The 27,217-nt window shown below is 50.7% G+C and overlaps 1 protein-coding gene across 1 annotated transcript in view; it reads left to right on the top strand.

The window, feature by feature from the left end:
* The window catches only part of BRIP1 (BRCA1 interacting DNA helicase 1), a 1,426,214-nt gene that overhangs the window by 771,976 nt on the left and 627,021 nt on the right, over positions 1 to 27,217 (top strand). The window contains exons 8-9 of the mRNA XM_086954933.1: positions 427 to 654; positions 12,220 to 12,419. Coding sequence (XP_086811059.1) covers positions 427 to 654; positions 12,220 to 12,419 — 428 coding nt within the window. The remainder of the gene's footprint in view (positions 1 to 426; positions 655 to 12,219; positions 12,420 to 27,217) is intronic.

Here is a 27,217-nt window from a genome sequence, read left to right as displayed (position 1 = left end):
ATATTTCTTCTGTAAAGAGTGGGCTTTCCTTGTTGGAGACACAAAACGAATTCAGCAAGGCTTCAGAATTATGGAAAACATAGAAATAGGTTCAAAACAGTACAGGAAGTGACAATTAATAAGATTTTAGGTCTTGCGGAATAGCCAAATTAATTGGTCTAGTTGTCCTTTTCGCCTATTTACCAGAAAATAACCTTATTTGCCTGCCATTGTGATTTCTATGTAAAGCTGACATTGAACATCACTGCCTTTATTACTTGCCTGAAATGATTTATAGTTCTTCGTGTTTCTTTTATGTTTGTGCCCTGTCACACTAGATTTTTGTTAATTAGTAAAATGATTTAAGAATTGTCAAAATCCATTCAAATAATTTGCTATCATTATTTTTTATTACCTTTAATCCATTGTTGTTGTGTTTTTTTTTAGGGTCGATCCTGTCGTTTCTTTCACGGTGTCCAGAAGGTAAGGATGAATGATCAGAACATGTTAAAGTTCAAGCACGGATTGGACGAGGCCTGGGACATAGAGGAGCTGGTGGGGCTTGGAAAGAAGCTGCGCGCCTGCCCTTACTTTGCAGCCCGGGAACTGATGACAGAAGCGGATATTGTGTTCTGCCCATATAACTACCTGATGGATCCACAAATTAGAGAAAGTGTAAGTATGGTTTCTAAAAAGAAGACACGTTTTCAAAGTAAAAAGCTATCTGGGAAGACGTGGGGGATTTTTGGTGAGCCTGTGCTTGTGTAATGTAACATGCCATATTCTTGGAGTTTTCGTTCCACCTTTTGAACATTTTAGGTTTTACTTGCAGAGCGTATGAGCTGTCTGTTGTTAAATGGCCTATTCAGAGGGCCATTTAACTAGGATGCGACTGAGCACTGTTCAGTCGCGCACCTATACTTTACAATGGGAGCATGCGTTCCGGCCAGAATGCATGCTCCCATTGTAAAATGCGAGGTACAGTTCATCAACAGGCCCCTCAGCCTCCAACTGGAGGCATCACACGAAAGGGGGCACTGCTGGGGGCCCCTAAAGTTGAGTTCCGACATCCTTTCTGTGTCAGAAATGCCAGCACAGAAAGGCTGTGTAAACCTGACATCGTATTCCCTTGGCGAAAAGAGCCACCCTTGGGATAACTGGCTCCAATCCGATTGGCGGACGGGGTCTCCGAGCCAGTCGGAAGCCAGTCATAATGACCGTTCGCATTCCTTTCCAACTGATTACATCGTAATGGGTCGGTCGGAAAGGAATCTGACTGGCACATTACAATGCGGTTGGAACGGCTCGGACAGTAGGGTCGGAGCTGTTTCCGACCACATAGTAATCCGGCCCAAAGTGGTTTGGCATTCTATTTCCTTTCTTTGATGCGTACCCTAAATGTTATACGTAAAACCAAAGCAGGCTTGTCAAGCAGGATGTGACACTCTAGTGTTAAAGAGGTTGCTCACAGCCCCACTCCGGAAGTTACTCGTTCTGTGACAGCTCTCCCTCCCACAGGGGTTGGTGCTTATTTTTATCTGCTGAGGGTATTGTTGGATTGGTACTGTACCAAATTCTTTTTTTTCAACATATTGTGCTTTTATTTTGTTGGGCAGCTTTTTGCTGTTGTTATCTGGGGCTCAATGGCATTGGTTGTGATCTTCGTTACATTTTTTGGGTTTGGCTTTATACCCTGCACTTTGTACTTTCAAGGATGGTGTAGGAATAGACATGACTCAGAAGAAATTCAACACTAATTTATAAAAATAGAGCAGAATTTATATAAATTTAAATGAACAGAATCGGATGTGTATAAGAAGAGTTATGGATTTTAGATAAATCATGCAATTCCCTACTGCAAAACCTTTACATTGCGGTCAGTGGAGAAAACGACAATCGGTCAGTTGCAGGTCGAGTCCAGTGGAACTTGCTGGGGGTTAAGGTGAAGTAGGTCCCATGACAAAGTCACAACAGCCAGTGGAATTTTACCTGGCTCGTAGGACCCGGGTGCAGAGTTGTCCTGGCTATCTAAGGTGCTGAAGTGGGAGCTGGGGTGTTGCTGGTTTTACCACTTAGACGGTGCTGGTGAAGAAACAGATTCAAACACTTGACAACGGGGCCTCTGAGGTGAAGAGTTGAAGATGCTGCGGGATCCCCTCGAGGCACAGCTTTTTAAAATGGTAGTAAAGACGTTAGCCTGAAACTCGCTGGAGGTCAGGACTAAGTTTCCCACAATGCAATAGACCATTTAGGGCAATCTTGTTGAGGTCAGGACTATGTTCCCCCAATGCACTTGCCCATTTACTTTGCAGCGATCCCTCAGTTGGTCCAATGGTTCTTTGCTTCTGGGAGTGTGCTTACCTGCGTGCTGCAGGGAACTTGTACCTTTAGTCCAAGACAGTTTTGGAGTTGCCTTCGGTGCTCAGAGAGGTTCCTCTTGCCTTTGGAACCAGTCTCTGGTCCGGGACGAGTCGCAGTCATGCAGTTGCAGGGTGGTTGCCACAGGTGCCTTTGCTTTGTGCAGATCCTGAAGTCTCAAACTTGGTTCTCTTTTTTGTCCTTTGTTGCAAGTTGTTTTAGATCTGAGGTTCTAGTGCCAGGGGTGCCAAGACATTCTCAGGAAGACATTGGAGCTGTTTAGGGTGAGCATTGTGCGATAGATAAATGCAATACCTCCAATAGCTCTTTCGGCTCTATCTAATCTGATGATTTCATAGTTGGGAGGCACAAGAATGTCCAGAATATTTGAGGAAGTGTCATTGAGCCACGTTTCTGTTAAGATCAGGAGGTCAAGGTCTTGTGTGAGTATGAAATTGGGGAAATGTTATGTTATTTTTAACTTATTAGGCTCAACAGCTACCCAAAAGGGTTTCCCGGCGCCAGCCTGTAAGGAACGGAAGGGGAAAAAAGGAGTTGATTGGTTAAATAACCAGGTTTTTAGGCATTTACAGAAGTTGCCGTAGGGATGTCCATTTCCTGCATAGATTTGATATGCAATTTGGTTACTAATGCCTCTTGGTGAGTTATAGGGACCTGTAGTAAATTAAGCTTGTTTATAGTTCTCAAGTTGAGACTCGGTTCTCTTAGTGGGTTGGAGAGAATAATTCGGAAATTGACCAGCGAGGGTAAAGAGTCTATTTGTGTGGTGATATATGATAGTAAAAGGTAGTTAATGCCAGCCTCAGATAGATGATCGGTAACCCTCTGGGGTCTAGAGTGGGAATTAAGAAGGGGTCTCGATTTCAAGTGCACGATGGATGAATTCTTTTTGGTTGAAACTCAAGCAAGGAGTGTATCAATTGTGGGAGGATTAGGTTGTTTAGTGACTAGGGATCTGTAAGTTTCAGCAGTGAAGCTGGGATTCCAAAGCTTCTCCAGCTTCAGGGTTATATGTATAAGGTTCTGGAGGTCGCATTTAACTAGCTGAAGTTTGAGTGGCAAGCTTGTCCTCAAAGGAAGGACTATCTACAAAACAGTTGGGAGTGTAGGATTGGGGGGTTGGAGATTGGTGAAAGAGGGTTAGGCTGAGATAAAGTAGTTGTGATGTTAGGCAGAGGTGTAGAAAGAAGAATCAAATGAATGGTATCTGCTGATATTTTATTGGTCACTGTGGGTGACCTGACCCCAGGTCACCCCCCACGCTGCACAGCTACTCGAGATTGCCCAAGTCTCTGCCCTCTGCTCCGCTGCTGCCGAAGGTTCGCCCCTCGTATCCGGTAACTGTGTTTTTTACCCCTCTGTACTTTGCTGTGGGCTGTATATATCGTAATTTGTATTTTTTGTACTGCATTCTCAGGCGCTCCTTTGGGCCTCTGCCCTCCGTGCCCCCCCACCCCGCTCCCCGCCGATGCTCCCCTGCGGCCCCGCCCGCCCCCTTTTTCCTTCGGTTTCCCCTGCCCTCGCCCATTGGCCGCCCACTCCCACCTCCCAGCTGCTCCCGCCTCCCAACTGCTCCCGCCTCCCAACTGCTCCTCCCTCCCACTTGGCCTCTTATGGAGGCCCCGCGGCGAAGGTGAGTGTGACCTGACCCCAGGTCACCCCCCACGCCGCACAGCTCCTTGTGATTGCCCGAGTCTCTACCCTCTGCTCTGCCGCTGCCGAGTGTTCACCCCTGGTATCCAGTAACTGTGTTTTTACCCCTCTTTACTTTGCTGTGGACTGTATATCGTAATTTGTATTTTTTGTACTGTATTCTCAGGCGCTCCTTGCGCCCCTGCCCTCTGTGCTCCCCGCTCCCTGCCGCTGCTCCCCCGCGGCCCGCCCCCTTTTCCCTTCTGTTTCCCCTGCCCTCGCCCATTGACTGCCTGCTCCCGCCTCCCAGCTGCTCCCCCTCCCACTTGGCCTCTTATGGAGGCCGCGCGGCGAAGGTGAGTGTGACCTGACCCCAGGTCACCCCCCATGCCGCACGGCTCCTCGTGATTGCCCGAGTCTCTGTCCTCTGCTCCGCCGCTGCCGAGGGTTCGCCCCTGGTATCCGGTAACTGTGTTTTTTCCCCCTCCGTACTTTGCTGTGGACTGTATATTGTAATTTGTATTTTTTGTACTTTATTCTCAGGCACTCATTGCGCCCCTGCCCTCTGTGCCCCCCCCGCTCCCCGCTTCTGCTCCCCTTGGCCCGCCCCCTTATTCCTTCTGTTTTCCCTGCCCTCGCCCATTGGCCGCTCTGCTCCTGCCTCCCAGCTGCTCCTCCCTCCCACTTCGCCTCTTATGGAGGCCGTGCAGCGGGCACGCCGCTGGCGTGCCAAAGGCAAGCCCGTCTGCGCCCGTCCGCACCTGGACCGTGCCCAGCGCCAGAACCCCTGGACCCCGCGCCCCCGCAACGCCAGACTGCACTACAACACCAGCACCCTCCACGCAGTCAACACCGAACGAGACCACCCCTGCTATCGGCCCACCCCGAAGCACACCAAAGGGCCCTTCGCCTGCCAGAACTGCAGATTCACCAGCATCCAGCCCACCAAACAACCAACCAGAGAACCCAACCACCTCCGCTGCATCCTCCTCAACACCCGCTCCGCTCGCAAGCACGCCATCGAACTCTGGGACCTCCTAGACTCCACCGCCCCCGACGTCGCCTTCCTGATGGAGACCTGGCTGAACGGCACCTCAGCGCCAAACATCGCCATAGCCATCCCACAGGGCAACAAGATCTTCCGCAGAGACCGCACCAACGGAGTGGGAGGGGGAATCGCCATCATCCACAAAGACTCCATCAGAATCCCGACCAACACCCTCACCACCGCTGAGCACATGCACTTCCAGATCCACACCGACACCAACACCACCCTCAGAGGAACATTTGTCTACAGACCTCTCCCGGACCACGACCACAGTTCAGCGACACCATCGCCGACCTAGTCAGCACCAACTCTCTCGCCTCCAAGGACTACATCCTCCTCGGGGACCTCAACTTCCACCTCGAGAACAACAACGCCAACTCCACCGCCCTGATCGACAACCTCCCCAGCCTCGTATTCAAACAGCTCGTGACGACACCCACCCACGCCGCTGGACACACGCTGGACCCCATCTTCTGCACACGCCCCCACGTCACCTTCAACCACACCACCGAACCCCACTGGACCGACCACAGATGCGTCCACTTCACCTTCAGGAAACCCACCACCGCACCCAACAGCTGCCATGCCGCTGCTGGGGCAAGGTCACCAAGGACCAACTGACTACCCCCCTCGCCCTGAGACCACCCGCCGACCCCACCGACCCAGACACCGCCGCAACCAACCTCAAACAGTGGATCAACGACTGCGCCAACACCCTCGCCCCTCTTAAGACCCCCACAACCAACGACACCAACAAGAAAGCCGCCTGGTTCACCGAAGACCTCCGGATCTCCAAGCACACCTGTCGGAAGCTGGAGAAGAAATGCCTCCACCACCGAACACCTGACAGCCACACAGCCCACAAGAGCGCCACCCGCAGACACCACCAACTCATCAGGGCCGCCAAGAGGACCGCCTTCAAGGACCGCTTAGACAACAACGCACACAACACCAAAGAGCTCTTCAACATCGTGAAAGAACTCTCCAACCCCAGCTCCAACACCAACGACATCCCACTATCACAACACCTGTGCGACTCCCTGGCCACCTTCTTTCACCGCAGGATCACCGACATCCACGACAGCTTCAACTCCGACACCCCTGCACCCACCACCGAGTCCACCACACCTGCGATGACCACCCGCACCAGCCGCCTGACCGCCTGGTCTAACGTCAGCGACGAAGACACCATCAAAACCATGAACTCCTCCCATTCCGGATCCCCATCTGACCCCTGCCCTCACCATGTCTTCAACAAAGCCAGCAACCATCGCACCCCACCTCCCATAAACAATCAACAGTTCCTCGAGACAGCAACCTTCCCGGAAAGCTGGAAGCACGCCGAGATCAACGCCCTTCTGAAGAAGCCCAATTCGGACCCCAAGGACCTCAAGAACTTCCGGCCCATCTCCCTGCTCCCGTTCCCGGCAAAAGTAAGAGAGAAGATTGTCAACAAACAGCTAACCCGCTACCTCGAAGACAACAACATCCTGGACCCTTCCCAATCCGGTTTTTGCAGCAACCACAGCACCGAGACCGCCCTCATCGCCGCCACTGACGACATCAGGATCCTGATGGACAAAGGAGAAACGGCCGCCCTTATCCTCCTGGACCTATGAGCAGCCTTCGACACAGTCTGCCACTGCATCCTATCAGCACGCCTCCATGACGCCGGAATTCAAGAGAAGGCCCTGGCCTGGACCACATCCTTCCTGTCCGGCAGAACCCAGAGCGTCCGCCTCCCACCCTTCCGCTCGAAATCCACCGAGATCATCTGCGGCGTCCCACAGGGATCCTCCCTCAGCCCGACGCTGGTAAATATCTACATCCCCTTTTGTTTCGCTTTGTTCGCCCTAAGTTGGCAGGGTATGCTCAGACGTGAGTCCCTTGCTCACTTGGCCACTGGATTCAAGATAGCCTGGCTGATGAGGATTATGAATCCGAAACCTGTCCCAGGATGCTTGTTTCCAGTCCAGGGAAGACATGGCTTGGCAGTTCGGGCTGGACTGTTCCCATGAGGCACAGGGTCAGACTGATTTGCATATGGCCATGTCTGAACTGGGGTGGCTGAGTGAGCCAAGAATGGTGATGGCTTAAACCCAGATCAGTTGACTGGAGGTGAGCGTTTGATTTTCTCAAACGCTCCGCATCCCCTTTTGTTTCGCGTTAAATATCTACATGACACCGCTCGCCCACGTCGCACCATAACATAACCTCAACATCATCTCCTACGCCAACGACACCCAGCTGATCATATCCCTCACCGAAGACCCCCACACCGCCAAAGCCAACCTCCACAGAGGAATGAAGACTGTAGCCGACTGGATGAAGGACAGCAGACTGAAGCTGAACTCAGACAAGACGGAGGGCCTCATTCTCGGACCCACCCCATCAGCCTGGGATGACTCTTGGTGTCCCACAACGCTAGGCACAGCCTCGAAACCCACAGACTACGCACTCAACATGGGGGTCATCCTCGACTCCACCCTCTCCATGACCAGGCAAGTTAAAGCCGTCTCCGCGTCCTGCTTCAACACCCTCCGCATGGTCCGCAGGATCTTCAAATGGATCCCTCCCGACACGAGAAAAACCGTCACCCAGGCCCTCATCATCAGCAGACTCGACTACGGGAACGCCCTCTACTCAGGGACAACAACCATACTCCTGAAACGACTACAACAAATCCAGAACGCCTCGGCACGACTGATCCTCAACGTCCCCCGACGCAGCCACATCACACCCCACCTGAGAGGCTTGCACTGGCTCCCTGTCAACAAGAGGATCACCTTCAAACTCCTCATCGACACACACAAAGCCCTACACAACACCGGACCTACATACCTCAACAACCGACTCAGCTTCCACACCCCCACCCGAAGCCTCCGCTTTGCCAACCTCGCCCTCGCCACAGTTCCTTGTATCCGGAAAACCACCGCCGGTGGCAGATCCTTCTCCTACCTCGCCGCCAAGACCTGGAACGCTCTCCCGACCAGCCTATGACAGACTCAGGACCTGCTGGCCTTCAGAAAACTCCTCAAGACCTGGCTCTTCGATCAGTAGCGGCTCCCCTCCCCCCTAGCGCTTTGAGACCCTCACGGGTATGTAGCGCGCTTTACAAATGCGGTGATTGAGTGATTGTGTGTTGGATGTGGGACTTGGTGCTCGAGTAGGGTGCTACTTGGACAACAGATGGTTTAGTAGATAGAGTGTATTTGCTAGAAAGAGGGCGATTGTTAGATCTGCAAATCGTTGTGTTGCTGTGGTTGATGATTCTTGAACAGTGGGCATAATTTCCAATTCACTCTTGAACTGGGGTAGGAGGTGGGTCAGAAACGTGGATTTCTAGAAAGGGGTAGGAGGATAATTTGGAAAACCTTGGTTAGAACCAGCAACTATGGTTCCACTGTTGGAAATGGGGTAGTGGTCTTGCTGCGGCATAGGTGTTGAGGTAAAATTGGGGCTGGATGAAGCAGATATTAAAATTGCTTTGCGGGAGGAGAAACGTGGATTTAGAGGGTTAGTGGGGATATGGGGTGATACTGTATTTTTGATTCTCGCAAAGGTTTTGTCAAACCGTTCAAGAGTGCAGTCAGTTGTCAGGGTAGAGTACAGTAGCACTGGGTAGAGTGTGGTGGCGTAGAGTGGAGTGGCGCTGAGTGCAGTGGTGCAGAGTAGAGTGCAGTGAAAAAGGGTGCAGCCATGCAGAGTAGAATGTCAGAGTGCAGGGACGTAGAGTGCAGGGTTGTAGAGTGGTACAAAGAACTGTTCAGTAGAGTACAGTGGCGCAGACTAAAAAAGAGTGGGGTGAAGTCCAGTGACATAGAGTGCAGTGTTGTGGAGTAGAGTGGTGCAGTGGCATAGAATGCATTCATGCAGAGAAGAGTGCAGTAGAGTGCAGTGCCATAGAGTGGTGCATAGAAGAGTGGGGTGGGGAGCAGTGGCATAGAGTACAGTGGTGAAGAGTAGAATAGAGTGGCGTAGAGTGCAGTGACATAGTGACGTAGCTTGCAGTGGCGTAAAGTAGAATTTTGTAGAGGCTAGTGCCATGAAGTGCAGTGGAGTAAAGTCGTTGGCGTAGGTACAGTAGCGTATGGTGCATTGGTTTATAGTAAAGTGGTGTTGCGTGAATTGGCACAGAGTGCAGTGGTTTCGAGTAGAATGGCGTAGTGTAGAGAACAGTGGCGTAGAGTGGCGCAGGGTAGAGTGCAGTAGCACAGAGTGAAGTAGAGTGGCATAGACCCAGTGCCATAGAGTAGATTGTTTTAGAGTAGAGGGGAGTGGTGCAGGGTAGAGTGCAGTGTCATAGAGTAGTGGCGTAGAGTGGAATAGAGTAGAGTGGTGCAGTGTTGATTGCAGTGGCGCAGCGTGGAGTATAGTGGCGTAAAGTGCAGTGGCGTAGGGTAGATTGTTTCTCAGTAGAGTGATGTAGAGTGGAGTGGTGCAGGATGGTGGAGTCGTAAAGAGTAGTGGCGTAGAGTGGAGTTGTGCAGAGTGGTGTGGCCTAGACTGGAGTGATGTTGAGTGCAGTTGTGCATAGTAGAGTGTGTACAGTGCCCTGACATAGAGTGGTGCATAGTAGTGAGGCGTAGAGTGAATGGCGTAGAGTGCAGTGTCAGAGGACAGGGTACTTAGTAGATTAGAGTCACGTCGAGGGCAGTAGAGTGGCTTATAGTGGTGCAGAATATAGTAAAAGGGTGCAGAGTTGCATAGAGTAGAGTGGCATGGAATTCAGTGGCAGAGAGTGCAGTGCTGCAGAGCATAGTGTTGTAGAGTGTCGTAGAGTGCATTAGTGTAGCGTGCAGTGACGTACGGTTGTGCAGAGTAAAGTGACTTAGAGAGCAATCGAGTAGAGTCAAATGCAGTGGCATATAGTTGAGTATAGTGGCGTACAGTGCAGTGGTGTTGAGTAGATCGGCATAGAGTGCAGTGGTGAAGAGGGAGTGGCGTAGAGTGAAGCAGTGTAGAGTGGAGCGTCCCAGAGTCAGAGTGACAGTGGCATAGAGTAGATTGTTTCAGAGTAGAGTGAAGTGGCGTAGTGTGCAGGGGTATAGAGTGGAGTGTCATAGAGAGCAGTGGTGCAGAGTAGATTAAGTGGGTTAGAGTTGTTTGGCATAGAGTACAGTCTCATAGAGTGGAGCGATGCAGAGTTCAATAGTGTAGAGTGACAGATTGCAGTGTTGAAACATATACTGTTGCAGACTGCAGCGGGGTATAGTAGAGTGGCATGGGGTACATTAGCATAGAGTGCAGTGGTGCAGGATAGAGTGCAGTGGCACAGAGTAGAGTGGAGTGCAGTGGCATAGAGAGTAATGGCTTAGCGTACAGTGGTGCAGAGTAGAATAGAGTGGTGTAAAGTACAGTGACAAAGTACAATGAGGTAGGGTGCAGTAGTGCAGAATATCTTGGAGTGAAGTGCATTGGATTTGAGTAAAGTGGTGCAGAGTGCATTGGCATAGAGTGCAGTGGCATAGAGTAGTGTAGAGTGGAGTAGAGTGATGCTGAGTGTAGCAGCATCGAGAGCAGTGGCATAGAGTAGATTATGTTAGAGTAGAGTGTAGTGGTGGAGAGTAGATTAGAATGGCATAGAATGCACTGGCTTACAGTGGAATGGTACAGATTAGAGTGCATTGGCATAGAGTGCAGTGTTGCAGAGTAGGGTGGCATTGAGTAGAGTGACGTGCAGTAGAGTGCAGATGGTGCATAGTGGAGTGGTGTGCGGAAAAGTGCATTGGCATAGAGTGGAGTGGTGTAGAATGGAGTGGTGCAGAGAAGACTGCACTGACGCAGCTTGGAGTGGAGAGGGGTAGTGTGGAATGGTGCAGAATAGAGTGCAGTGGCATGGAGTGGTGCAGAGTAGAGTGGGGTAACATTGAGTATGCGTGGTATGGTAGTGTACTTTCATTAGAGAAAACAAATCTGCATTTAAAATAACCATCACATTTGCTTTCTGCTTTACTTATAAAAGTATGCAGCGCACAAACGATGTGTGGAAAGGACATCCCCTAATGTACTGATTTGATTGTCAGCACAGTTCATTTACAGTCATTTACATTATGTTGTGTGCTAGGAAAAAAACCATTGTACAGCCCTCCTCAAACAGCCCCCATTAGCCAGCATGATTGTCACATAAATCCTCTCACTTTGAAATCCGAAAAATAAAAATAAACACCAAGTTCCCTGGAAGACACAGCCTGACATTTAACCAATGTCTTTATTTGAATGCACAGCAAATGTGACTAGATGAGAACAAGATTTAAAGGCCCATTTACAGAAAGTGAGTTTGTGGAAAGATACAGGACACAAGGTTTGGGCAACGGGAGGGACAACTCTAGCTGGACAGCCTATAGCAAATTAAATTCAGCCAGGAAATAGAGAAACCAGAAAATGTGAGTTGCAAACCACATGGCTAATGGTAAGCAAAAGGAGGAATGCATTTCTAGGTCAAGTTTCTGAATATCCCCTAGATGTCTTTAGCAAACCGGACAGCACCGTCTGGTGGGCTGCGATTTAAAAACCACGTACCAAATGCTGCAGCCCCAGATAACACACCATTGTTTCTAGTCACAAATTCCTGCTTTGGTGATCGTGAGTCCAGCCAGGGCTCTGAAGGAGGAGGAATACTTTGCAGAGGGGCACAATTGGAAAAAGGAGACTACCCTTTTCCCAATGTTATCCCCATTTACACTATCATTGCCCGGGTGGCGCAAGGCCACTGGGTGTCAAACAATAACAAGAAATGGCAGCAGCAGTGTAGCCTTCCCACGGTTGTCGATCAGGGGGGTCAGGTGCAGATCGGAGCCCTGGAAAGATAAAACAGGATCTTACTGTTCATTTTTAAACACATGGTTGGTAAAATTCACGTATTTTACTGTGAGCATTTGAGCTTTGTTACTTAGCAGCTTCAACTCTTGTGATCCAGAGAGGGCTACTTGGGAATTGGTAATCCTGTTGAAAAACCTCTTGTGTTGTAAACAAAGGGCAGACACCGGGCAAAAGGGCAGATTTTATTGGTTAAAAGACTGAATTTCAAAAATGTAAACAGATACATGAAGAAATGTACATCCCTGCACTTTGTAATAAGGCGGTTAAAGGTAGGTTATTCTTTGCTTTAAAGAGTTGCTTGAGTTTTAGCAGAACAGATAACTTGTAATGTTTTTACTTGACATAAACTCACATTACAGATGGAAATTGATTTAAAAGACCAAGTGGTTATTTTGGATGAAGCTCACAACATTGAAGACTCCGCTCGCGAGGCAGCAAGCTACAGTGTCACAGAAGCCCAGCTCATAGAAACACGAGAGGAAATTGAAACTATGGTGAAATACAACATCCGAAGTGACGACCATTTGCCTCTCTTGGCTGTGTGCTGCAGTTTGACAAAGTAAGGAGAGTTGAAGTATTGGCCGACCTGGTGATGTTTTGGACCGCCTATGTGTTTTCTTAAAATGATTCGACATTCACACGCATTGTAATTGAAAAGCAATCATACGTAGATTTGCTGTGCTGTTCTGTGAGTGTAACATATATCTACCCCCCCCCTTCTACTTGACAAGAAGTACTTTCTAATAATGTTTTTTGCATCGGACACTCCAATCATTTATGGCTTGAGAGCAATTAGAGTCTCATTGATATACATATCATGTTTGGAGACCTCACTTGTTTTAAAGCAAGAATCTGTCACAGAGTCACATGCTTTGTTCATCTTGCCCTCTACTGCATAGGTCGTAAATGCTCTTATTTATGGTCAAAGCTTTCAAGAGTGTAGGAGTTAACTTGGTAGTGTCTATAAGGAGAATCCTGTATGGAGGCCACTGTCTCCAACAATTCCTCATGCGTTCACCGTCTGTTTAGATTTTTTTTTCTGCAATTTTTTCAGTCCAAAGAAAAAATGCAGAAGACTGTAACATGGAAATCAGGGGAAGGAGCAGCCTTGTTGGTGTGGTTGACATCTAGTAGCTTTAAAGCATTAAAAAGGGAATCCTGGAGCGTGGAGAATGTTTTTTTCCAAATGTTGTTCTTTCTGTTGAACTTGTCCACTTCTACAGGGATGACTCTATTTGTTGATAATCTTTGATTACCGAGGTATCACCATACCATAATGTGTATGGCTTGTGGAAAATGTCAACCCCTGTTGTTCTATGTCATTGAATAGCTGGTCGATCTCAGTAACTATTGAGGAAGTGACTGGGCATGCATATGAGAGAGCATATGCAAGCCTCATTGCCTGGTATTGAATATTCCAGAGTGAGAATTTGATGTACAGCAAAAGTTCCATGTTGTACTTTAGGAAGCAAGGGGTCTTTGAGGCCTATGCATTGTTGAACGGGGCATTTCAGCACAAGATTGCCATTTTTTTTTTTTTATTTGTTTTTATTGCAGAATTAGAAACCACAGGATACAAATAGTCAACCAGTCCACTCATGACATCCCCCCCGGTCAATAGTAAAACGTATATCGTACACAGCCATTCAGCCCGCATCCCGGAGGCCGGGCGGCATAATACTCCACTCAGTAGGGGAACCTCACGGTGCTCGTCCCATAGGGACCATGGTTGATACGTCGTTTTACGTATCTGCTTTTACCCCCCCACCCTCAACATTGCTTCCGTCAACCATTCCAGTTGTGTAATCAGTGGTGCTGTCCATGTCGGGACCTACCCCGAGCGCTGTGGGCCTATCATGCCCGGCCGTTCCCCCCAGCCATCTCTCGATCCGCATAGTACCCCACCGTCCTACTGATCACAAGGCGCCCTAGCAGACGACCAGCTACTTGGCATCCGGCCCACCCCAAACTCCCACTAAACTACCCCCCAATACCCCCCCCCCCCCCTTGGCAACTGCTAAAGGTGTATGCCTCGTCCCGACGCGTTGGCTGGGTCCACTACAGTGTAAGTTACCATTCTGTTTGTGTTTGCCCCGCAGTGTCCGCTGGCCTAAGTCCCTCATTCCTCATCCTCCACCAAAGAATCACGCAAAGCCTGCACCACCAGCTCCCACGCACGCGCTGCATCCAAAGCCTTCTCATTTCCAATCTTAACAGCCTGCTTCATCCGGAGCACACTCTCGCATTCAGACCACCGCAGCAATTCATTCTTCCATCTACGCAGTGACGGCCCACCCCTGGACTTCCAATGCCACGATATTTCTCTTTGTGCCAGTATCAGACCCAGATCAATAAATTTGCTCGTCACCTTGGTGTGTTTGGTATGCGGGAACCAGAGCAGCAAGCATGCCGCCATGTCGAAATCCACCTCCCTGTCAGTTACATCGTTTAGGAGGTCCCCCACCTCCGCCCAGTAGGCCTCCAAGTGCGAGCATCCCCAGAACAAATGATCCATGTCCGCTCCTGGAGACGAACACCGCGGGCACCGGGCGTCCGGCACCCGGAAGTACCGCTGTATTTTTTCGGGGGTTAAGTAGGCCCTATGGAGCACATAGAAATGCACTTGCTGGAAGCTCGCATTTCTCGTGCCTTTCCACGTGCGCCGCAAGATGTGGCCCCACACCGTGTCTGGGATGGGCCGGCCCACACTCTCTTCCCATTTAGTCTTGAGCCCCTGGAGCGGTTCCAGTCCCTCGTTCAGCATCCTGTTATGGAGGCATGTGACAGCCTTGAACGTGCCCGCCGCCATTACCACATACTGGCACGCCATAGTCGTGGTCGGTTCCATGAGCCCCCCTTTCCAGTGCTTCTGGATAGCCGCCACCACCGCCGCGTGCAGGAGGAACCCCCCGTCAGGCAGCCCGAACTGTTCCCGAAGCACTTCGAACGGTACCAGAGCCCCATCGACGTACAGGTCACCCACTACCTGTAGGCCCGCCTCCTCCCAATCTAGCAATGGTGACCAATCTCCCCCGTGTGGCAGTGCCGTCAGCATACCGATCGGAATCTCCGGTGCATAAGGTCGCGTCGCCTTCGCTCTCCTAAGGCTCCTCTGCCAGCACAGCCGGAGTGTTCGTTCCTCCATAGTGAGGCCTCGTAACTCGAGTCTCTGCTGCATGACAATATAGGACAGCACATGGCGTTGTATCCCCCGGTCTCGGTCCTCCTCCGGGCCCCTAAACACCCTGGCCACATTCTGCGTGAGGACCTGTAGCTGCGCCGCCAAATAATATAGCTCAAAGTCGGGCACAGCCATACCTCCTTCAATCTTGGGGCGAAGCAGCGTACTCAGCGCCACTCTACGGCGGCCATGCCCCCATAGGAAACCAATAATCATTGTCCTCAGGTCTCTAAAGATCCCTTGAGGAATCCAGATAGGCAACGTCCGGAAGTAGTACAGGAAGCGGGGGAGCGCCACCATTTTCAAAAGAGCGATCCTACCCAGAACCGTCAGCGAGAGTGTCGACCAGAAGGACATGCTGCCCCTCAGTGCCCGGACGCACCGACCAATGTTACCCTCCAATAGATCCGCAGTCGCGTGATAGATGCGGACTCCCAGATAGGTGAAGCAAGACGGCTCCCAGACCACCCCCAGATCGCGACCAGGGTTGGGCGACCCCGCTCTCAGCGGAAACACACAGGTCTTCGCCCAGTTGACCTTAAGGCCCGATAGCCGGCCAAACTCCGATAGCAGGTCCATCGCTCCTTCCAGGGCCCGCACCGTGTCGTCGAAGTACAGGAGCAGGTCATCCGCATACAATGATATATAATGCTGCTGCCCGCCGCTGGCTATCCCCGCGTACCTGTCACCCGACCTCGCATGGACCGCCAAAGGCTCCATCGCCAGAGCAAACAATAGGGGGGATAGGGAGCACCCCTGTCGCGTGCCCCTACCCACCGGGTATGCCGCAGACACCAGACCGCCCAAGCGCACCCTCGCCGTCGCCGAGGCATATAAAACCCTCGTCCACCGGCGGAACCCCTCTCCCATGCCAAACCTCTCTAACACTCCATCCAGGAAAGTCCATTCTAAGCTATCAAAGGCCTTCTCGATGTCCACGGACAGGACCGCTGGAGCCCCGTCCCCACCCAAGATGGCGCCCATTATTCCCACCAGACGGCGAATATTCAGCGCCGTGCTCCTCGTGGGTATAAAACCAGCCTGATCCCTGTGCACCAGGCCCGTCATGTGTGGGGCCAGTCTGGTGGCTAGGATTCGGCTCAGGATCTTGTAGTCTACCGTCAGCATGGATAGCGGGCGATAGGACCTCACATCCGTTGCGTCCCTGCCAGGCTTTAGGAGCGGTACAATCAAGGCCTCACGCATGGACCCAGGCAGTCCCCCTGCCTCATAAGCTTCCGTGTACACCACCAGAAGCCTGGGGGCCAGGCTGTCGACATACTGTTGGTAAAATTCAATTGGCAACCCGTCCACCCCGGGCGTTTTATTACGAGCCATGTGTTTAATGGCCACCCGTATTTCAGTGAGCGTGATCGGGCCGCCCAGCTCCTTCGCGTCCTCTTCATCCAGGACCGGAAGCTGCCTCTCCCCTAGGTACTCTGCTATTTCCTGGACCTCCACTCCCAACTGACTCTGATATAAGTCCTGATAGTACACCCGAAAACACTCCAACACCGCTGCCTGGGAATACACCATCTCCCCCCGTGCATTGCTAATGCTAAGGATCGGGCAGCCCCTAAGCTCCTGGTTAGCAAGTCTGGCCAAGAGGGTGCCCACCTTGTCCCGTTCTGCATGCGCTCTGATGACGTACTGCCTGTAGTCGTAACACCTCAACCGTTCTGTCTCGGTGGCGACCGCTTCCTTCGCCTCCAATAACTGGGTCTGTAAGTCCGGCCCGGCCGGCCTGCGGCGCTCCAAACCCCTCAAAGTCTCTTCCGCTTTCATGAGTGCATTCAACACAGTCGTACGCGCATTCGAAAACCTACCCAGGCACACCCCTCTCACCACCACTTTCATTGCATCCCATTCAGTGGACCTACTCGTAGCCGTGCCCTCATTCTCGCCAAAATAGCGGTCAATGCCTTGCTGGACCGCGTCGCTAAATACTGAGTCCTCCAGCGTCTCCGGCCGGAGCCGCCATGTTGGTATCGCTGAGCGCTCCCTCTGCCACTGAATGTGTACCAATAGGGGGTTATGATCCGAGATGGTCCTAGCCAGGTACTCCGTATGGGAAATCAATGGGGCTAGGGACCCACCGCAAAGCACCGAATCTATCCTGACATGCAGATCGTGAAGAGCAGAGTAAAAGGAATAATCCCTGGTGTCCCTGTGCTGCTCCCGCCAAACATCCTGCAGCCCCCATCTGTCCTGCCAATCCTTCCTGTGCATGGCCAACCTGCGCACCGGGGAGTCTACCAGGGGGGGATGGGACCTATCCAGGGCCACATCCGTGATCGAATTGAAGTCCCCCCCTAACACTATCGGGCCCGCCAGGAAAGAAGCCAAGGACCCAGAGAGGCCATCAAAGTACCGAGCCTGATCAGTGTTCGGCGCATACACACAGCAGAGAACCACGTCCCTTCCATACAACCTCCCCTCCACCGCCACGAACCGACCATCAGGGTCCACCACTTGATTCAGAACCTGAAATGGAATCCCCGCCCTCACCCAGATCAGCACCCCCCTGGCATACGCTGAGTAAGTGGTGCCGAACACCTGGCCCCGCCATCTTTTTTGCAATGCAGCGCACTCTTTTTTGGTCAGATGAGTTTCCTGCAGCATAGCAATCTGAACCCCCCTGCGCACCAGGAATGCGTGTACTTTGTGGCGCTTCACCATAGTTCGCAGCCCCCGGACATTCCACGTCAGGCATTTCAAGTTAGGTAATGTCCCCATACCAACATCGAACAGTCCGGTCCAGACAAAGGTTCATAATCCCCCCAAAGCAGTTGCCCCCCCCCCCGAACACACCCTGAACTGAAAAACACCCCAAACCCCACTCCCCAGGACAGAGCCCACGAACCCAAAGGCAGCCCCCATCCAAACCTTGAACCAACTTCCCACTCTCCTACCCTGTGGTCTCCACCACAGCAGGCCTTAAGGGCCCAAGGGGGGTGAGTTGCCGCCAACCCCAGCTAGCGGAGCCCGCGCCTTCATCCCCTACTATGCGCTCAGCCCCCCTTCCCGGCTACCCACTCATCACCAACAGGATACCACCCTACCATTAAGTCTCGATCAAGTCCCAATACAGTCTCAGCCGCAAAATATTCCATCAGACGTCTGGGGGGTCACCACCGGCCCCTTCGAGCTTTCCGCTTCTGAGAGGTCTTCACCCGTTCTGCTGCCTTCCCCGCCCGAGTCCGTTTCTGCTAGTTCGCTGTTCTGCTGCGACCCCGTGATGGCCGCCGTCGCTGCGAGCGCATCCCTCTTCTCCGCCGCCATTTGAGCCTCCCGTTTCTCCCGCTGGCGCCTGTTGCGGGACCGGATGCGCTGCGATTGTCTGATCCGGGGTGGCTTAGGCTGATCTCGCCTGCTTTTATGTGATCTGTCCGTCCCCGCTCTATACGACTCCAGCCACTGCCAAACTTCGTCCGGAGTCTGAAAAAAGTGCGTAGTTCCATCCAGTATGATCCGCAGCTTGGCCGGGTAGAGCAAAGAATATTGGATGCCTTCCTCCCGGAGCGCTTTCTTCACCGCTAGGAACGATGCCCTGTTCTTCTGGACCGCCTGAGTGTATTCCGGGAAAATCGTGACCTTACTGTTTTCAACCTCGTACGGGCCTGACATCCTAGCCCGCTGGATGAGGAGATCCCGGTCCTTATAGTGGAGGAGCCGCACCACCATCGGTCGAGGGGGGCGGCCAAGCCCTGGCGGGCGAGCAGGCACCCGGTGGGCTCGCTCCAGAGTGAAGAAAGGAGTAAGCCCCTCCGGCGCCACCACTGTGCGGAACCAGGTCTCCATGTAGGCCACCGCATCCTCCCCCTCAATTCGTTCCGGCAGGCCTACGACCCGCACGTTGTTCCGTCTATTGCGGCCTTCGGCATCCTCCGCCCGTCGTTCCAGCGAGTCCAACCGGGCCAATATGTCCGTGATTTTGTGTTCCGCGGTCACCACCGATGGCTTCAGGTCAAGTAACAGCTGATCATGGTCCTTGACCATTTCCGCCAGCTTCGCGTGGTCCGCTCGCAATAGCCCCAGTCCCGTGGCCACTTGGGCAATGTCTTGGTGCAGCGCCTCCTTGGTCGAGGTGATCGCATTGAGTATGGCGTCCAGACGCCGGTTCAGCCGCTGCTCCTGGTCCAACTCCGGCGAGGGAATCTCGCCCATCCGAGTCGATGTCGCTGGGTCCCCCTCAGGGCACTCCTCGGCCGCCAGCCCTCCCGCCGCCGCCATTCCAGGGTACTGCGCCACAGGCCCAAGAGCCCGTCTAGCTTCTGCACTCGTAGTTCAGTGCCAACTCCCCGACACCGAACAGGGTCGGATGCCGCCTCCCATGCCCTCAGGATCAGTGACCAGCTTGGCGAGCACTGTTCAGCCGACCCCCTCGGAAGCCCGAGGGGGGAAGGAAGGATGTAGAGAAGGCGGCCAGCGAGGGTCCCCAAGGTCTGAGCGGGGTGAATCGCTGTCCCTCGATCGCCGGATCCGACACCGCTGGCCCTAGTGTCTCGATCTATCGGGTGCAGGACCTCCTGCCAGCCGGCGACAACTCGGCCCAAAGCTGAAGTCCAGGGCCTCCCGACCTCCTCGCCGCCATTTTCTTCTCACTCTCGGCAACACCTCGGCCGTCACCCAGCTCGATCTCCTCGGGGCCAGCAGTCCCCCAGCGACTCTCCGACTGTGCCCAACTGTCCCCTCACACTTCAGAGGGCAGGAGCGTCGACCTCGGGTCGCCCAGGGTGCAGAAAACAGGAGAATTAGCGGGATTCCGCGCGGAGCTGCGAGCTCACGCCGCCATCCCGATCGGCGTCCAAGCCACGCCCCTCAGCACAAGATTGCCATATCAATAGAAAAATTGCATGGTGTAGAGAGCAGTTTAGTGGATATTCCTGATAGACTCAAAATTCCATGCCACGAGTATGGAACTCAATGGTCGACAGCTTCAGCAAGCTTTTTCGCATGTTGAGGTTACCCCCCACTCTACTGCAAACAATAATAGAAAATGCCAGTTCTTCACTAGTATGCACAGCCAACAAGAATTGTTTGCTTATGTCTTTCATTTTATACTCCTGATATCCAGGTTGCTGTCTAAAACAAAGAGCAAGAAGTGTAAGGTAACTGTAGTAGTCCTGGCAAGGAAACATCAGTTTTGGTCACCATGTCTCCAGGCTCTTGTCGTGGGGAAAACCTACAAATTCAGTGTCCATCCCGTGCTACTAACAAGAAAGAGAGTCATGACCTGGCGTAACAGCACATGATGGTATGGCTCCTCAACAGTTAGGATTTTGTGTGTTCACTACACTGAAGGAGTGCATAGAGGTCTTGTTACTGTTGGGGCACAGTCTGCCAAATGGAACAGGTGCTGTTAGGAGACAAACGTAAGAGATCACCTTCAATATCATCTAGGCCCCACAAGATGTTACCTGTTAGGAAGCATTAATCAATAAATCTGGTTCTGACAGAAGAGAGGATATTTTCAAGCCTTCGCAAAACCCAAAGTCAACTCCACAATACTGTTGGGGAGTTCTACAGTAGGCCTAGGGAAAAGGGAATGGGACACGAGAGAGAATAATGGACAAAGGATATAATCACTTGCCTGTTTTCACAATTAGGCTTAAACTTCACTTGTGGAGCTTCAATATCTAAAAAAAAGGAGAACCTTACTATGATTATAGTTTGAACACTGATATTTTAACTTGAAGTGTTGCCTATTATGTACTTGCTGACGCTCTGGAATTGCTTTCTCTTTTGCAATTCGAAACAGTATTTCTTCTGAGCTGAACTGCCATTAAGTGTTGCTGTAATGATCATCAGGATTACAATAAATTTGTTAGCCAACAAGAACTTCTTTCAAGCTTAGAAAATAAGTATCAGATAGAGACTTCTAGATGCAGATTCCTTACCTTAGAATATTTCCCGGGCATCCGGAATTTTTTTGCAATAACCTTGTGCGCTGATAGATGGCGTTGGTTGGCTCCGCATGGCATCTTTGGCGTCATCCATGCTGCAAGGAACGTGCGTGGTGCCTATATAGTTGCCATCCCAGCACGCTGACCTCAGTTTCTTCTTTTCCACGCAATCAGCTTGGATCAAGACACGCTCTCATCAGTTACTTTTTGACTGGATTGTTTCTGCACTTTGTCGATGATTAGTGTACCTTTTTCTATTTTTTTCAGGGATGTCCTCGAAGAAACCCACCAGCTTCAAGTCTTGTGGAGCCTATCATCGGCAGACGTTGGTGACGGACTCCCACTTGGTGTGACTGTGGTGCCTGCAGAGGGACTAAGACTCCGCATCACGTGCGCAGTGCAGAAAATCTGCGAGCAGGGCCCTGAAGTTCTTAGCTTGCAGCCTTGCTACTCTGAGCTGCTCCAGGTCCCGTTCACATAAGAGATCTCGGGATCACTCCTGGAGTCGCGTGTGTTGGCACTTGCTGCACTCCTAGACGTCTTCAGGTAATCCCCATAAGAAAAAGTCAAGGAAGTCGAAGCAATCTTTGCCTTCTCTAGGTCAATCCTATTCTTCGGACGACACAAGAGAACAATGTCACAAATCCGATCATCGCTCTCAGGTTGTTCCTGTGCAGCCAGAGGTACCCCCTTCTAACTACACAAATGTTATGAGGCCATGAGCCTCATCTCTGAGCAGCTGAACCCCTCTAGAGCACCCACTGGTCCCATCGGTTATGGAGCATCTGTTACTGGGGCTCCACTGGTGGGTCCATGCTCAAGGCTAGTTGCCCCATCCGGATCTGTTGGGGATCCAGATCAGCCCCAGCCATGTCTTCGTGAGCTCTTTCGAGAACTACTCCATTAATGTTTTCAGCTCCGTCGAACCTATCGTGATTCCAGACTCAGATACGGAGCTGGACCAACTTCGCACTGTGTCAGTTCCTGCACTGGTCAGGCCCACACAGCCTGAATTAGAGATGGAGCCCTATTTCTTGAAAGGGCCTGTCGAGCAGGGACATCTTAAGGATTTTGGGGGCCCTGGGCCACACGTATTTTAGGGGCCCTTTTTGGACCAGCTTTGAATTTGTGAACCAATTAAGCTCTTTCATGCCTTCTTTTGCTAGGTCATTGACAGTGCACAGGGAAACTCGTCCACATTCTAAATGTGTTTACATCTAATATTCAGGGATAATGATGTGTTTTTTAAATATTGTCACACAGCAGCAGCTCATTAATATTACTGCAAAAAATGTTCGCGACACCCATTTCTTATACGTGAAGTCCTGTTTTGATCTTTAAGAAACTTTTTTTATGGAAGTTGCATGAAATATAAACACAATATTTCTCCTCAAAATGTCTGTCATAGACTCTCACACATCACTCACATTAAAATTAATTTGAGAATTATTATTGGCTGTCAGGGCAAGGCTCCCTGCAGATCAGAGCAAGCTAAATCAGGGAGGATCCGTATCTTTGCCGCTAAGGAGCATGAATGTAGGAGATGTGAGTATCTCTTTGACTACTCTGACCCCCTAGCAGAGTCCATGACCGATGACAACAGGTATGAAGACCTGGCTGATACTAGTGGCCTGGGCACCTCACCAGACACTGGACTTCTCTCTCTCTTCTTCCACTGTGGCTACAAAGTAAGGGCTTTCTTTTGTGATGGTGGTCCGGAGCGTGGCTAAGGTACTGGACCCAGAGCTCCCATGACGCTTCAGCCCGGGGTAGCTCCTTCAGAACTCTTATTACCCTTTGACAAAGCACTCACTGATGTCCTGCTCGAGGTCTGGGCCAAGCCCTGAATAGACCCTTCTGTGCATAAGACCACTTCTCGCCACCATCGTACCTCTCCCGGGGAGCCAGACTTCCTCTCCCAGTACCCCACCCCGGAAAGCCTGGTGATCCAGGACTCAACTTCCAAGATCAATCCCAAAGTGTTTCCTACCCCACCACCAGATAGGAAATCTAAGAGTCCGGATACCTTTGGTAAGAGGCTTTTCTCTTCCACCAGCCCGGCACTGCATTTCGTGAACACTGCATGCTTATTGGACCATTCTTCCCATACTGTGTGGGATACGGTTATGCTATGATGCCTGTGATTCTGAATGAGGCCCGGACTATACTCTCCCAAGCTATTACTGATGAAAAAGATGCAGCGAAGTGGGCGATCAGTTGCAGGTTGGGTATGACTCACTGGGCAGAGCTATTGCCTCTATGGTTGTGCTCTGACGTCACACCTAGTTGAGGAATACTGACTTTTCAGGGGATGCCCAGGCATCCCTCATGAACATCCTCTTTGATGGGACTCGCCTCTTTAGTGACAAGGCAGGTTCAGCCTTGATGGGATTCAAGGACAGTAAGGCCACTGCCAGGTCATTGAGGCTCACTGTGGCCCCATGACAGTCGCACCCCACCTTCCATTGCCTCGGTGGCTAGGATAGGAGCTCTCAGTTGTGTCCCTTTTCCCTGAGCTACCACGACCAGCAGGTACAGTCCTTTCATGGCCTTGGAAGCAGCTCCCACATTACATGGGGCCCAAAGCCAGCCTTTGGCCTTACCAGTGCCCCTGGGGTGTTCACCAAGGTGATGGCGGTGGTTGCAGCACATCTCAGGGGTTCCAGTCTTCCCCTACCTCGACATTTGGCTGTTGAAGGCAGTTACACTCCAGGAAGTCATCTCCCACCTCCAGACCAATGCAAACCTCCTACACTTGCTGGGGTTCACTATCAACTTGCCAAAGTCACACCTGACTTGCTCTCAGTTGCTTCCTTTTATGGGAGCTGTTCTGGATGCAATACAATTTTGGGATTGGCCTCTGAAACAACGAGTCCAGAATATTCAGGCTACGATACTGATGTTTCAGCCTCTACCCTGGATTTCAGTGAGTCTGACTCTGAGGCTCCTGGGCCTAATAGCCTCCTGTATCCTGCTAGTAACACATGCCCATTTTCATATCCAGGCTATGCAATGGGGCTTGAAGACCCAGTGGGCATAGTATCAGGGAAATCTCTCTGACCTGGTACAGATATCAGAGGGAACTACAAAAGACCTGCAGTGTTGGCTCACGGACAACACTTGGGTCAACAGCAGAGCTCTCGCTCTTGGTCCGCCCAGAGCTCACAGCGTTGACAGATGAGTCACTTCTGGGTTAGCTGGGTCTCCTTGGAGAGGTGGGGATCTGAGTCATCTGGTTTCCGGCGGAGTTTCAGCTCCACATCAGCATATTGGTACTGAGAGCGATCTGACTGTCATTGAAAGCCTTTTTTCCTTCAATCAGAAGGCTAGTTCAGGTGACAACACCATGGCCATGTATTTTGCAACAAGCAGGGGCGGGTGGGGTAGTGGATACTATCTCAAGAGGTTCTGCATCTATTGACGTAACTGGAACATCAGGATCTATTACTGAAGTTCAGCTCCCTAAATGCCTGACCAGACAAACTCCACTGTCGATGCCTAGCGGATCACGAAGGGCGTCTCTATCCGGAGATGGTGCACAGTTTCTGAGATTCGGGAAAGCCTGATTAAATCAATTAGCTCCTTCCGAGAATGCGGAATGTCAGCACTTCTGTGCTCTGGAGTTTCCAAGGCGGCTCTTACTCAAAGGCTTGTTTTGTCTTGAGTGGAGCTCAGTACTCCTATGTGCCTTTCTGTTGATACCACTCCTGTCCAGAGTTCTTAGGAAGATCAAGAACGACAAGGTCCAAGTCATCGTAGTGGCTTCGTTTTGGGCAGGGATAGTATGGTATCCTGAACTCCTTATCTTGAGCATCTGTCCTCCGATCAGGCTGCCCCTTTGGGAGGTTCTTCTGTTTGAACAGTAGGGCAGGGTCCTGCACCCAAACCAGTCCACTCTCCACCTTCAAGTGTGGAGATTGAGCGGCAACAGTTGAGAGTGTTTGATCTCACTTCTGAAGTGTGTGATGTCCTTCAGACAGTCGTTCCTCCTCTATCAAAATGTATGCCTGGTGATGGGGCAAGTGTGTGGCTTGATGTGCATTTAATTCTGTTGAACCTTTGTCTGCACCTGTGTATGAAGTTGTATTGTTTCTTCTAGCCCTGGCCCAACAAGGCTTTGCTTTGGGCACTGTTAGGGGATATCTTTCTGCCATTGCTGCCTTTTTGCGGTTATTAGACCAACCTTCCCTGTTCAAGTCACTTGTTCAGACTAGATCCTTAAATGTTTACAGCATATATTTCCTCCTTCATTATACCCCAATGGAACCTGAATCTAGTTCTCATCTCTCTCAAGTGTTCACGTTTTGGCCTCTGCAGCCTAGTGGCAATAACATCTGCCAGGAGGGTTAGCGTACTACAAGCACTGTCAGTTAACTCTCCCTACATGTCATTCTTACCAGACAAGCTGGTTCTTGGAACCAGAGTATCCTTTTTGCCAAAGGTAGTCACACCTTACCACATCGGGCAGAACATTACCCTGCTTACTTTCTTCCCCCCACACTTAACACTCATCCTATGAAAGAAGAGAAAAGACTCTACCACCTGAATCCAAAAAGAGCGTTATTTTTCTACATTGATCGTACTAAAGACCTCCGGGTGGACATTCACCTTTTTCTTGGATTTGCGGGTTGCAATTCAAAAGAGAACCATCTTTCAATTAATAATCCTCTGCATTAAGATCTGCTATGCAATGGCCAAGTAATTGTGTCCTGAGGGCGTGAGAGCTCATTTTACCAGATCGACTATTGTTTTGGCTACAGGGGTCCTAGTCCTTGACATCTGTCAGGCCACTGTGTGGGTATCACTGCACATACTGCCCAAATACTACTGCTTTAACAGTTAGATCCAGCGAGATGGGTAATTTGCCCGTTCGGTACTCCTGGACTTCTTTGACACAGTTCCCAGACTTACCTCCTGGGAGATATTGCTTAGGTATCTATTCTAAGGTAAGTAATAAGCAGCTAGGAGTTTCAGATAAAAAGTTACTTACCTTTGCTAATGCCTTGTCTGTAAAGACTCTATCTAGCTGCAAATTTCTTACCAACATGCCCATCCTTCCGGTTCGGCGCACTGTCTTAGCACATGAAGAGAGATCCACCAGGACCTCAATTTGGCACACTAGTCAGTCCTTTTAAGTTTGACTCCGTGCTTCTGATATGAACAAACAGTCAAAAACTGAGGTCGGCACTTTGGGGTGCCACCTATATAGACACAGTGCACGTCTTTTCCTGCACAGACGACGCCACACAGACCAGATAGATGCCAGATACTGATGTGCAAGGGGATTGCTCAATAACGTCTGGATCGAAGCTGAAGCCTGGTGAATATTCTAAGGTAAGGAATCTGCGGCTAGATAGAGTCTCAACCAAATAAGGCATTACCGAAGGTAAGTGACTTATTCTTTGTGCTTAGTTTGTATTCAAAATGATCAGTGTATAACTATAAAATTGAAAGCATTTTTTGACATTGCATATGTAGTTTTCTAACCCTGGTCATATTTGTATTATTTTTTTATATCTTCATAGCATGCAGAAATTCTTGTGTGCCAGTAAACTTCTTTTGGAGTTTGTGATAGCTCATAACCCCCTGGTTGATTCCTTGCGGTGAAACAGTGGAATAGAGGTCATGATCATGTGGATGATTCTTGTAAAACTAACAAGTGCCATAGACTTAGTAGTTTCTCTGATCAGCTCCTTTAGAAAAAAAGCAAGTGTTACAGGGTTTGAAATATCGACACTTTACTAGATATTTATCTGGTTCCCAGATATCTTTGGCGACTTCACAGAGGAACAGATAACTGGATTCTAACCATCACAGCTGCAGCAACTCTGGTAGCAAGGATGCTATAGACCATAAAGACTTATACTTTGGCCTTCAAGATGGCGGATACCTATGGCAAAATTCCTGCTGGTTCATGGGACATGTAGACCTTCTTGTCCTTAGACAGGTGTTTCATTAAGTATGTCATTCTAAGACACAAGACGTCTGTCCAGACAGTACCTAGACAATGCACACCCTTCTATACTCCTCTAGTCCTGAAGACATACACACTCATATCCTCAGAGTAGTGCATTGCAAGGATCCTGCATGCTATGGTAAGTTCATCCTGCAGTGCTTCCTGTCCAATGTCCAATGACCATACTAATGTAGAAGGTCTTCTGGCACTGTATTTCTCCTATAAAAGTTCAGCTAGATTAAAGGGCCTTAAAGTACTTATGCATTCCTCTTCCTAATAATATGCCTCATGTTTTATGCCATTTCTGGATCCTT

The sequence above is a fragment of the Lissotriton vulgaris genome, chromosome 2_1 (genome assembly GCF_964263255.1).
Source record: "Lissotriton vulgaris chromosome 2_1, aLisVul1.2, whole genome shotgun sequence".
NCBI lineage: Eukaryota > Metazoa > Chordata > Amphibia > Caudata > Salamandridae > Lissotriton > Lissotriton vulgaris.
This window is presented reverse-complemented; position numbering and strand designations above follow the sequence as displayed.